Source organism: Chlorocebus sabaeus, chromosome 13, assembly GCF_047675955.1.
Source record: "Chlorocebus sabaeus isolate Y175 chromosome 13, mChlSab1.0.hap1, whole genome shotgun sequence".
NCBI classification, from domain to species: domain Eukaryota; kingdom Metazoa; phylum Chordata; class Mammalia; order Primates; family Cercopithecidae; genus Chlorocebus; species Chlorocebus sabaeus.
Window position 1 is genome coordinate 33956920 of NC_132916.1, and position 12703 is coordinate 33969622.

General features: G+C 37.5%; 1 protein-coding gene across 7 annotated transcripts in view; it reads left to right on the top strand.

Annotated features, from left to right (window-relative positions):
• Window positions 1-12703, top strand: part of FIG4 (FIG4 phosphoinositide 5-phosphatase) — a 128944-nt gene that overhangs the window by 59659 nt on the left and 56582 nt on the right. For all 7 annotated transcript variants that reach the window (XM_073022404.1, XM_008007375.3, XM_073022403.1 and 4 more), the window contains exons 11-15: window positions 5201-5334; window positions 7079-7195; window positions 8937-8982; window positions 10042-10190; window positions 11758-11924. In XM_073022404.1, the coding sequence (XP_072878505.1) occupies window positions 5201-5334; window positions 7079-7195; window positions 8937-8982; window positions 10042-10190; window positions 11758-11924 (613 nt within the window). The remainder of the gene's footprint in view (window positions 1-5200; window positions 5335-7078; window positions 7196-8936; window positions 8983-10041; window positions 10191-11757; window positions 11925-12703) is intronic.

Consider the following 12703-nt stretch of genomic DNA (forward strand, 5'->3'; position numbering starts at 1 on the left):
ATTAAAGAAGATGTTTATTCAGGTCACTTGGTAGAAGACCTTATTAACTGTCATTAAAGAGCCAAAGAATACATGTGTGTATAGAATGATACCTAGGGGATACTTATTCTTTATTCTACCACCATATGAAGAAGATAATAAAGTGAAATGCTTTTTGTGATTTCATTTTTCTTTTACCCTGTGTTGTGAACTTCTTCCCATTTGTGAAAGTTTGAGGCACTGGTTGAAAGACAGTTTGCAGCAATCCTTGTGCCTTCAGTGCTGCTACTGTATCAACAGGAGGCCAACCTAGGATCAAGTATAACTGTACATCAGAGGTTTTTAATCTGTGGGCCATGCATGGCTGTTAGGGGGATCTTGGAATCTTTTGAAATGATATGCAGCTGGATGTGGTGGCTCATGCCTATAATCCCAGTGACTTGGGAAACTGAGGCGGGAGGCTTGCACAAGATCAGGAGTCTGAGAGCAGCCTGGGCAGCCTAGGAGACCCAGTCTCTACAAAAAAATTGTTTTTCAATTAGTTGGGCATGATGCACACCTGTAGTCCCAGCTACTTGGAGGCTGAAGTGGGAGGATCACTTGAGTCCAGAAGTTCCAGGATGCAGTGAGCTATGATTGCACCACTGCATTCCAGCCTGGGTGACAGAGTGAGACCCTGTCTCTTTATAAAAAAAGAAAGAAAAAAAATGATATGCAAAATCGCTTGTGTATGTAAAGTTTTCCTTTACTTGTTAGGGGTCTGTGGCTCTAAAGAGGTTGACTAACAACCCACTAACACTAATCCTGTATGGACAAAGAATGCATACAGCAGATTCTTCATACAGAGATGAACGAAGGTTGCTCAAACATTTCCTCTCCATCCCACAAAATGTCAGATTTGATATAAGCATTTCAAGAAGATTTTGTCTCCCTAGTTGATTTTAAATGCTTTTGAGAAAAATTTCAGATATATAATTTTCTCATATATATAAATAAGCAAAATTTATTTTCATCCTAAAATTTAGCACTGTTCTTAATTCTTATCTAATTATTTCGTTTGATGTATTCAGCTGTGCCCAATAGCTACCCCTTTTTGTTTCTACAGTAGTTATCTAATTAAATTCATAGCAATTGAAAAGTAATCTCCATGATTGAAAACAGCAGTCTAATTTTGATGCCAACAATAGTGCCTTAACACCATTTCAGTCTCACTATTGTAGAATTAATTGTTTTTCTTTGTTTCTAAGTGAAGGCTTGATGGGGGTAATAATGAAAATGGCAAATTTTTATAGGGTACTTCCTATATGCCGGCTGTTCTATGGAAACTCGCCATGTTCTGCTGCTGGATTTGGTTTGCCAGTATTTTATTGAGGATTTTCACCTCAATGTTCATCAGGGATATTGGCCTGAAATTTTCTTTTTTGTTGTGTCTCTGCCAGGTTTTGGTATCAAGATGATGCTGGCCTCATAAAATGAGTTAGGGAGGAGTCCCTCTTTTTCTAATGTTTGGAATAGTTTCAGAAGGAATGATACCAGCTCCTCTTTGTACCTCTGGTAGAATTTAGCTGTGAATCTGTGTGGTACTGGGCTTTCTTTAGTTGGTAGGCTATTAATTATTGCCTCAATTTCAGAACTTGTTATTGATTTATTCAGAGATTCGACCTCTTCCTGGTTTAGTCTTGGGAGGGTGTATGTGTCCAGGGATTTATCCATTTCTTCTGGATTTTCTAGTTTATTTGCATAGAGATGTTTTAAGTACTCCCTGATGATAGTTTGTATTTCTGTGGGATCAGTGATGATCTTTCTTTAACATTTTTTATTGTGTGTCTATTTGATTCTTCTCTCTTTTTTTCTTTATTAGTCTGGCTAGTGGTCTATATTTTGTTAGTCTTTTCAAAAAAAAAAGCAACTCCTGGATTCTCTGATTTTTTGAAGGGTTTTTCATGTCTCTATCTCCTTCAGTTCTGCTCTGACCTTAGTTATTTCTTGTCTTCTGCTAGCTTTTGAATTTGTTTGCTCTGCCACCACCAAGTCGGCTTCATCCCTGGGGTGCAAGGCTGGTTTAACATATGCAAATCAATAAACGTAATCCGTCTCATAAACAGAACCAATGACAAAAACCACATGATTACCTCAGTAGATGCAGAAAAGGCCTGCGATAAAATTCAACACCCATTCATGCTAAAAACTCTCAATTAGGTGCTGATGGAACATATCTCAAAATAATAAGAGCTATTTATAACAAACCCACAGCCAATATCATACTGGATGGGCAAAAGCTGGAAGCATTCTCTTTGAAAATCGGCACAAGACAAGGATGCCCCCTCTCACCACTCCTATTCAATATAGTATTGGAAGTTCTGGCCAGAGCAATCAGGCAAGAGAAAGAAATAAAGGGTATTCAAATAGGAAGATAGGAAGTCAAATTGTCTCTGTTTGCACAGGACATGATTATATATTTAGAAAACTCCATAGTCTCAGCCCAAAAACTCCTTAAGCTGTTAAGCAACTTCAGCAAAGTCTCAGGATAAAAAATCAATGTGCAAAAATCACAAGCATTCCTATACACCAATAATAGGCAAACAGAGAGCCAAATGATGAATGAACTCCCATTCAAAATTGCTACAAAGAGAATAAAATACCTAAAAATACAATTTACAAGGGATGTGAAGGACCTCTTCAAGGAGAACTACAAACCACTGCCCAAGGAAATAGGAGAGGACACAAACAGATTGAAAAACATTCCATGTTAATTGATAGGAAGAATCGATATTGTGAAAATGGCCATACTGCCCAAAGGAATTTATAGGTTCAGTGCTATCCCCATCAAGCTACCATTGAGTTTCTTCACAGAATTAGAAAAAACTACTTTAAATTTCATATGGAACCAAAAAAGAGCCTGTATAGCCAAAACAATCTTAAGCAAAAAGAACAAAGCTGGAGGCATCATGCTACCTGACTTCAAACTATACTACAAGGCTACAGTAACCAAAACAGCATGGTACTGGTACCAAAACAGATATATAGACCAATGGAGCAGAACGGAGGCCTCAGCAATAACACCACACATCTACACATCTGATCTTTGACAAACCTGACAAAAACAAGCAATGGGGAAAGGATTCCTTATTTAATAAATGGTGCTGGGAAAACTGGCTAGCCATATGCTGAAAACTGAAACTGGACCCTTTCTTTATACCTTATACAAAAAATTAACTCCAGATGGATTAAACACTTAAATTTAAGAACTAAAACCATAAAAGCCCTAGAAGGAAACTTAGGCAATACCATTCAGGACATAGGCATGGGCAAAGACTTCATGACTAAAACACCAAAAGCAATGGCAACAAAAGCTAAAATGAACAAATGGGATCTAATTAAACTAAAGAGCTTCTGCACAGTGAAAAAACAACAACAACAACAACAACAACAACAAAACTATCATCAGAGTGAACAGGCAACCTACAGAATGGGAGAAAATAGTTGCAATCTATCCATCTCACAAAGGGCTAGTATCCAGAATCTACAAGGAACTTAAATTTACAAGAAAAAAAAAAAACTCATCAAAAATTAGGCGAAGGATATGAACAGACACTTCTCAAAAGAAGACATTTATGTGCAGCCAACAAACATGTAAAAAGGCTTATCATCACTGATCATTAGAGAAATGCAAATCAAACCCACAATGAGATACCATCACCATCTCATGCCAATTAGAATGGCGATCATTTAAAAGTCAGGAAACAACTGATGCTGGAGAGAATGTGAAGTAGGAATGCTTTTACACTGTTGGTGGGAGTGTAAATTAGTTCAACCATTGTGGAAGACATTGTGGTGATTCCTCAAGGATCTAGAACCAGAAATACCATTTGACTCAGCAATCCCATTACTGGGTATATACCCAAAGGATTATAAATCATTCCACTATAAAGACACATGCATATATATGTTTATTGCAACACTATTCACAATAGCAAAGACTTGAAGCCAACCCAAATTGCCCATCAGTGATAGACTGGATAAAGAAAATGTGGCACATACACACTGTGGAATACTATGCAGCCATAAAAAAGGATGAGTTCATGTCCTTTGCAGGGACATGGATGAAGCTGGAAACCATCACTCTCAGCAAACTAACACAGGAACAGAAAGCCAAACACTGCATGTTCTCACTCATAAGTGGGAACTGAACAATGAGAACACATGGACACAGAGAGGGAAACAGCACACACCGGGGCCTATCAGGGGATTGGGGGCTAGAGGAGGGTTAGCATTAGGAAAAATACCTAATGTAGATATCAGGCTGATGGATACAACAAACCACCATGGCACGTGTATACCTATGTAACAAACCTGCACATTCTGCATATGTATCCCAGAACTTAAAGTAAAACAAAACAAAACAAAAAAAGCTCACAATGCTCTATCTCATTTATGTCTCACATTAATGTTGTGAGGAAGATACTGTTGTTACCCCATTTTATAGATGAAAAAAATGGAGGTGTAGGGAAATTGAGAACATTGCTGAAGGCCACATGGCTAGTGAGTGACAGAGTCAGCACTCCAACCACAGAACTGTACAATAAAGTACTAGCTTGTCTTGAATGAGAGGCAGTGCAGTGTCTAACTAAAGAGATACCCCAGGCAAGGAGGCAGAAACCAAGGTTTAGTTCCATGAGTGCCTCTCAACCTCAATTCATTCAACCACAGTGTAAAAAGAAAAAGAAATGCCTGTCTTGGTTATCCCACAGAGTATTTGCAAGTCTACTTTATGACGTCCTGTGAAGGCTGTGGAGCTGCTTTCTGCTGTGCTAGTTTAGGAATTGTTCATCCAGACCAGTTGATTTCTTTCTGACCTTCAGCTGGCTAAAGTTGGGGGCTCCCTTCTTCTGGTCCTTGGGAGGGATCTCCTCTGTCAGAGTTGGGTGTGGAGTGTGTGGCCCATGGCCCATGGGGGGTAAGCTGGGTTTCTCAGGATGCAGGGAGGGTACCAGGAAGAAACCTGATCTCCTTGAATCTTTAAAGCTCATTATCTGTTCACTTTAATGCAATGGAGCATTCATTTCTTTGTGTTTTTATTATTTCTGATTATTGTAGCTAGGTTTCATTTTAGTATATTTAAGACTTGGATTTTTTGTCTTAGCTTAAAAGTAAACATGTTGAGCCTGTTCTTCTGATTTAAGGGAATTGGAACACTGAAAATGTTTAATTTTTGATAAAGGAACGAGAGAAAAGAAAGCATGAAAGAATTCTGAGTGAAGAACTTGTTGCTGCTGTGACCTATCTCAACCAGTTTTTGCCTCCTGAGCACACTATTGTTTATATTCCCTGGGACATGGCCAAGTATACCAAAAGGTGAATGATACTCTTCTGCCTGGCTATGATTGTTTGCTTTTCTTATAATGAGAAACAACAGAAAGCTGACCTCTATGGTAAAGTAAATTTTACCCTGTTAATTTCTTTCATGAACCTGTTGAGGGGCTGTTTTGAGTACATCAATAAACTAACCAAACTTTTTTTTTTTAATTTTATCTATCTATCTATCTATCTATCTATCTATCTATCTATCTATCTATCTATTTATTTTGCCTATTGTGGATACCATTTGCAACTTGTTTGAAATATCTAGTCGTTTCAGAAGATTTCTACCACTATTCCTTGAAGGCATTAGTTTTACTTTTTTCTGTATCATCTGTCTCACTATTTTAACACTTTCTCAGATGTCACTCGTGGATGAACCTGTGGTAATTCCTGACTGTATATAGTAGATCCAGACTCCCTAGTGTAGTGTCAAAGCCTCATCATCTGGTTGGCTTCAGAATGTGATCACTTTTTATTTATCCCAAGGGCTGTTCTCTTCCAGAAAACTGAATCTTCACGCTCTGCCACAAATGTAGCAGCCAAAGTCCTATCCTAAGCCTCCATTCCTATTCTTCACCCTCCCTGGAATGCTTCCCCACCTCTCTTTTATCTTTCAAGATCTGATTCAAAACTCATCTCTTCTAAGGAACTTACTTTTGTTAAATCTTGCATTGTCTTTTTGTTCACTTACTGCACAATCGTACAAGCTCTAGGTTTACTTAAGGTCTTATTTTTTTAAATGTTACTATATCGTTTTGTACTTATTGTACTTTTTTCTAAATCATTTTATACAGTTAGATACACACACCCTTTCCCAGAGTATAAGTTTGGTTACAAGTTGTTGCCATTCATATTATTTTTTTATTTTTTTTTAAACATAGTCTTGCTCTGTCGTCCAGGCTGGAGTGCAGTGGTACGATCTCAGCTTATTGCAGACTCTGCCTCCTGGGTTCAAGTGATTCCCTGCCTCAGCCTCCTGAGTAGCTGGGACTACAGTCATGCACCACCGTGCCTGGCTAATTTTGTTTTTGTTTTTGTTTTTGTTTTTGTTTTTTGAGACAGAGTCTCGCTCTGTTTCCCAGGCTGGAGTGCAGTGGTACAATCTCAGCTCACTGCAAGCTCCACCTCCCAGGTTCACGCCATTCTCCTGCCTCCTGAGTAGCTAGGACTACAGGCGCCTGCCACCACGCCCAGCTAATTTTTTGTATTTTTAGTGGAGGCAGAGTTTCACCATGTTGGCCAGGCTGGTCTCAAACTCCTGACCTTAAGTGATCCACCCGCATTGGCCTCCCAAAGTGCTGGGATTATAGGCCTGAGCCACTGCACCCAGCTGCCATTCATATTATTTTCCAGTTTTTTCTTCTCTGCCACCTGCACTGTGCACGGTGCTCTTTTCACAGCCATTTTATGAGTATATTTTGACTTGACAACTCTTGAGGAGTGAAAGGCTTTGGAGAAAGCTCAGGCAGGGATGTTATATGCCAAGATTAAGGATCACCAATATTTGATATTAAGTTACAGGTCTTTGTGTCTCTTTCACATCAAATGTTGCTGGTTACTGAGTACACATTATATTCTAGACATTGTTACATGTTTCTATCAAGTACCAGCCAAGAGATTTAAAAAATTACATCCTTAAATATCATTGCTATAGACTTTACTGGCTTTAGATATAAGGATAAATATATATTAAAACTTGGCTTCTTCTCACTTTTCTCATTCTTCCTCCTCTCCTCAGCAAGCTGTGTAATGTTCTTGATCGACTGAATGTGATTGCAGAAAGTGTGGTGAAGAAAACAGGTTTCTTTGTAAACCGCCCTGATTCCTACTGTAGCATTTTGCGGCCAGATGAAAAGTATGTATGGTATTTTAAAACTTATAATAAATCATGATTTTTGCTTTTATGGGTATTCTGAATATGAGCAGTTTGTACTACTTGGAAATTGGATGAATTTTGTCCTCGGGGGAGGCACACTGCTCACATGACTGAGTACTGCATGTTCACTGGGGCATGGGAATTCCTTTGTTGGTTACTTACATACCTTGAGATGTAAGCCATGGGATCTGTATCTCTTGCTGCATAGAACAAATGTTACATAAAATAATTCTGTAAGTAAAATTTTCAACAGTGAACTCTATTTTTCAGTATTGAATAGAAATAGACTTTTTTTCTTATAGATTACATACTAACATTTTTATAAAAATAGTATTTATTGTTGTATTATGGTTATTCACTCACAAATCTTTCATTACTATTTTGGGAGCTTCTTCAGATCAAGGATTTATGCTTTATCTTTTAAGAAACCAATACTATATATTTCTGGCATTTATTTTCAGTTAATGTAGTTAACTACAATGATAAGACAACAGAAAAGAACTAACTACTAGTGTAATGTCTTTGAAAGTAATCCCTTTGTTATAGTTTGCATAGTTTGTACTTGTTTATTGTTTGAATTTTAGGGTACCCGTGACAGGGGTCCCCCAAGACCACTCCCAGATTCAGTAATTCACTAGGATAACTGAAAGGACTCAGCTTATTGTGTTCTGGCTATAATTTATTATGGTGAAAGGATATAAAATGACGTTAACAAAGGGAAAAGGCAAAAAGGGCAAAGTCCAGAGGAAACCAGGCACAAGCTTCCAGAGTCTTCTCCTCAGTGGAGTCGCATAGAACACACTTAATTCCCCCAAGAAACAGGTTGTGAAGCATGGATGAAATGTTGTCAGCCAAGGAAGCATGTTGGAGAGTTCGTTTTTTTACTGGAGGCTGGTCACATAGGTAGCCTTTGCCTGGCATATGCCAAAATTCTTGACTTTCAGAGGGAAAGAAGGTATTCAGGAAAAACTATATTATTTCTACAAACCATTTCAGCACAGTGAGTCACTCTTATCAGTTCTGGGAATGGTGGAAACCCTCCTGAAATCTAAGTTCCCAGACGTTGGCCAAGGGTCAACCTTATAAGCAGGACTTTCTGAGGATAGCAGTTAGGCCTGTTAGGTTAATTCTTTTCTGCGCAGCACCTTCTTTTAAATAATTAAAATATTAACATCATCTATAGTATTTCATAACAAAACATATTCCTATGTATTCATTGTACATGGAGAAAATAAGTAGTCTCTAAAAGGAAATCTGCAAAACCAACCAAAGAAATATAACAAAGCCTCCATGAATAAAAGCTGGGGGAGGTAGAAAATCGTAATGTTGAGTTGGGAAGGCTAAGACTTTGAAGATTTTATTAGAAAGATGCTCTACGATTGTTACTCATGTGTATAGAGACCCAACAGGAAGTGGGTTTGAATGAAAGCAAGGGAGATTTTGGTTGAGCATGGGTAACAAAAAATGCCAGAGTGGGCACTCGGGCAAATTAAAATGCCCCTTTCCTGGACTCTTTTTGAGGAGAGTGTGGTAAGCAGTCCGCCTCAGTCATTTGCATGTTCACTTACCTGAAAAAATGAGAGTAGGCAGGATCAGCTGATTTTTCAGGAGCTTTCAGCTCTATTAGTTTAATTCCATGATTCTTAACAAGGAGCTGGTACCGAAAATAAGTATTTATTCTGCCATTAACTTTTTAAAAAGTGTTTATTTTTAAACATAGGTGGAATGAACTAGGAGGATGTGTGATTCCCACTGGTCGCCTGCAGGTATACACAATATTATATTCATAATGAACAGAATCTGTATCCATTGTATACTGTATGTTTTCTGTAAGCATTCATGTAGAGACCTGTATCTTATTTAATGCAGAATTATTATTTGAGAATGCTTGTTGAAAGTCTTACTTCTAGTCTTTAATGCTTATGAAAAATGTGTAGCTGGCTGGGCGCGATGGCTCACACCTGTAATCCCAACACTTTGGGAGGCCAAGGCGGGTGGATCATAAGATCAGGAGATCGAAACCATCCTGGCTAACATGGTAAAACCCTGTCTCTACTGAAAATACAAAAAATTATCCGGGCGTGGTGGCATGCACCTCTAGTCCCAGCTACTCGGGAGGCTGAGGCAGGAGAATCGCTTGAATCTGGGAGACAGAGGTTGCAGTGAGCCAAGATTGTGCCACTGCACTCCAGCCTGAGTGACAGAGCAAGACTCTGTCTCAAAAAAAAAAAAAAAAAGAAAAGAAAAAGAAAAAAAGAAAAATGTGCAGGTGAAATAATATGGCCTATGGATTTTTTCTGTGTATTAAATTTTATTCCTGGAAATAGAAACACAAACAGGAACATGAAAATAACAAATTACAGTGACTTTGGAAAAGAAAGCAAGCATATGTAGTATATATGTTAACTATGCTTTAAGAATGATATGGCCCTAACCACTAAATATTTAGGTTGTATAATGAGGAGATATGTCAGAAAAAAGCCCATATTTTGCTAATTGGTACATGTGGAAATTGTTAGCTATTTGTTTTATTTTGTTAAACTAACAAAGTAAATTCAAATACAGGCCAGAAGATTTAATGATGCTGTTCCAGCAACGTAAGTGAGCAGCATATATAACCTTATGCAACTGTAAACATGTTCTTCATTATTTTGACTTTACATAAAATTGAATAATATTTGTTCAAGAGTAACACCTGCCCACAGACTTTTTTTTTTTTTTTTTTTTTTTTTTTTTTTTTTTTGCTTCTTAAAGAAATCTAAAGTAGTATGGAAGTTCTTTGGTGATGGAATAATGATTGAAAATCTTAAGGTATTTCTCTTTAGACTGGCATCCTTCGAACCAACTGTGTGGACTGTTTAGATCGCACCAACACAGCACAGTTTATGGTGGGAAAATGTGCTCTGGCCTATCAGCTGTATTCATTGGGACTGATCGACAAACCTAATCTACAGTTTGATACAGATGCAGTTAGGTAAGTCTTATTTTTTGCTATTTGAATGCTGATAATGGCGGAAGGCAAACCTGGTTAATAATAAGATTTTTTTAATGAAAGTGTTTCTACTTTTAGCTTCTCAAAAATTGTGTTGCTAGAAAACATTATTCAAACTAATTCTGTTTTTCTTATATTTTCTTCCAGTAGTTTTATAGTTTTTGGTCTTATATTTAAGTCTTTAATCTGCCTTGAGTTGATTTTTGTATACGACGAGAGACAGGGGTTCAGTTTCATTCTTCTGCATATGAATATCCAGTTTTCCCAGCACCCGTTTGTTGAAGAGGGTGTCCTTTCCGCAGTGGATGTTGGTGTCTTAGAATAAATACTTCTATTAAAAATTTGTGTATTCTTGCCAAGGTTTGGGCTTTGGGTTTTTCTTTTGTTGTTGTTGTTTTTGCTTGTGTTAATTATGAATAAACACTACATTCTTTAGATAAATTCAAAGTGCTTAGACAAACTAGTGGGTGTTGTTTTAAAACAAATCCAGATGGCATTTTCAAAAAAAGTACTGTGTCTTCATACATGCTAAAAATCTGAGATGTATAAAAGATTGATTCTTCATTAAGGATTACTATTTCTTCACTGTCTATTGCATCTGTGACAGTCCATGAAGTATTAGTTTTTGAAAATACAATTAATGATAGCTGATACTGGTCATTGGAAATTGTCATAAAGGCTCAGCTGAGAAAAGTAATCAGTTTACAAATGGCCACACCAACAGGTATCACTGCACTGGAAATATTAACAGACACCTGAAGAAACACAGATTTCAAAAGTACATACCTAAGAAAGCATATGATTTGTTAGTCTGCTGTGATCTGAATGTTTGTGTCTTCCCTAAGTTCGTATGTTGAAATCCTCACCCACAAAGGGATGGTATTAGGAGGTGGGACCTTTGGAAAATGAGTAGAGCTGAGAGGATCCCTCATGACTGGGGCTAGTGTCCTTATTATGAAAAAGACTGAAGAGAGCTAGCTAGCCTCTTCCATCATGTGAGGACACAGTGAGAAGACCATCTGTGATCTAGGAAATGGGCCCTCACCAGACACCACATCTACCAGCTCCTTGATCTTATACTTCCCAGCCTCCAGAAATGTGAGAAATGTTTGCTGTTTATAAGCCACCCAGTTTATGGTGTCTTGTTGCAGCAGCTTGAATGGACTGACACTGTGACAGGAGCATATTCTTTTTTCAAAGGCAATTCAGAGAGCACAGTACATTCTGTCATGGGAGGTGAATTGCTCTGGCAGGCTGCAGAAAGTTAGGAGTCTTTGTAAGTATGGTTAGAAACAGCCTGGTCTGGCTTTGGTGGGTTATGTTTTTGGTGCCCCTGCTTCCATTTTAGTGTTTTCTATAGCTTTGGTGTTTACTGGAATATCACTCTAAAATATATTAGCATTGCATTTATTTTCAAAATGTTGAAGAATCTAACTTGAAAGGCTCAGAAGAATTTTTAAAGTGTAAGACTTGTTTGGAGTTTGGCTAAGTGAATAACTTGTGCTTTGATTTTGGTGAAATTCTTTAATGCGAGTTTTTCTTTTTTTAGGTTATTTGAGGAACTCTATGAAGATCATGGTGATACCCTATCCCTTCAGTATGGTGGTTCTCAACTTGTTCATCGTGTGAAAACCTACAGAAAGATAGCACCGTGGACCCAGCACTCAAAAGACATCATGCAAACCCTGTCTAGATATTACAGCAATGCTTTTTCAGGTAATTCTGAAGTAATAGCTATTTTAAAGACTTACTCTGAAGTGCATTTTTTATACATTTTTTAAAGCTATGTGGCTAAGTAAAATTAAAATTAAATATTTTAAAAGTTTAAATAAAACAGTCTGTCACTTAGAAGGTGCTCAGTAAATGTTTGTCCAATAAATGAATGAATAAACATTTGTATTTTAAATAGAACACTTTTGCATTTTGGCACCCATAATTAGAGTTTTTATATAATGCAACACACTTTAATTCCTTGGCTTCTGTCTCTTTCTATTTTTCTGCTTGCAGTATATAGATAAAATTTTTTGAGGGTGTTGAGTCATTTTTTTAAATAGGGTTCAAAGTCTCGACAATTGTCTAAGAGTGTAAATATCACTGAATTTTTTAAATGTCAACTAGAAACAAATTGTGATATTAGCACTAAATTATACTCATTAAATTCTACTGTTTTATGACTTGTGAATACTACATGTAACAGGGTGTTAAAATGGTGCTTTTCCTGCCTCCATTCTGATGGAATTGCCAATACAATAGGTATCACAGACCAAAGTGATTGTGAGGCAAACCCCCGTGCACAGAATTTATGAAGGAATTTCATGAGTCTGCAGCCCTTGTATCAGATTAAGGATAGGAAAGTCCACAGAATATGGAGAAGAAGATTAATTAAGAGGTCCTTGGGAGTGAACTATTACCTGCAGTAACACCCATCCTCAGTGAAAAGAGAGTGGGCTTCAACAGGACTCTGGGTGAGCTTGACATGGTATCCTGCTATTGAA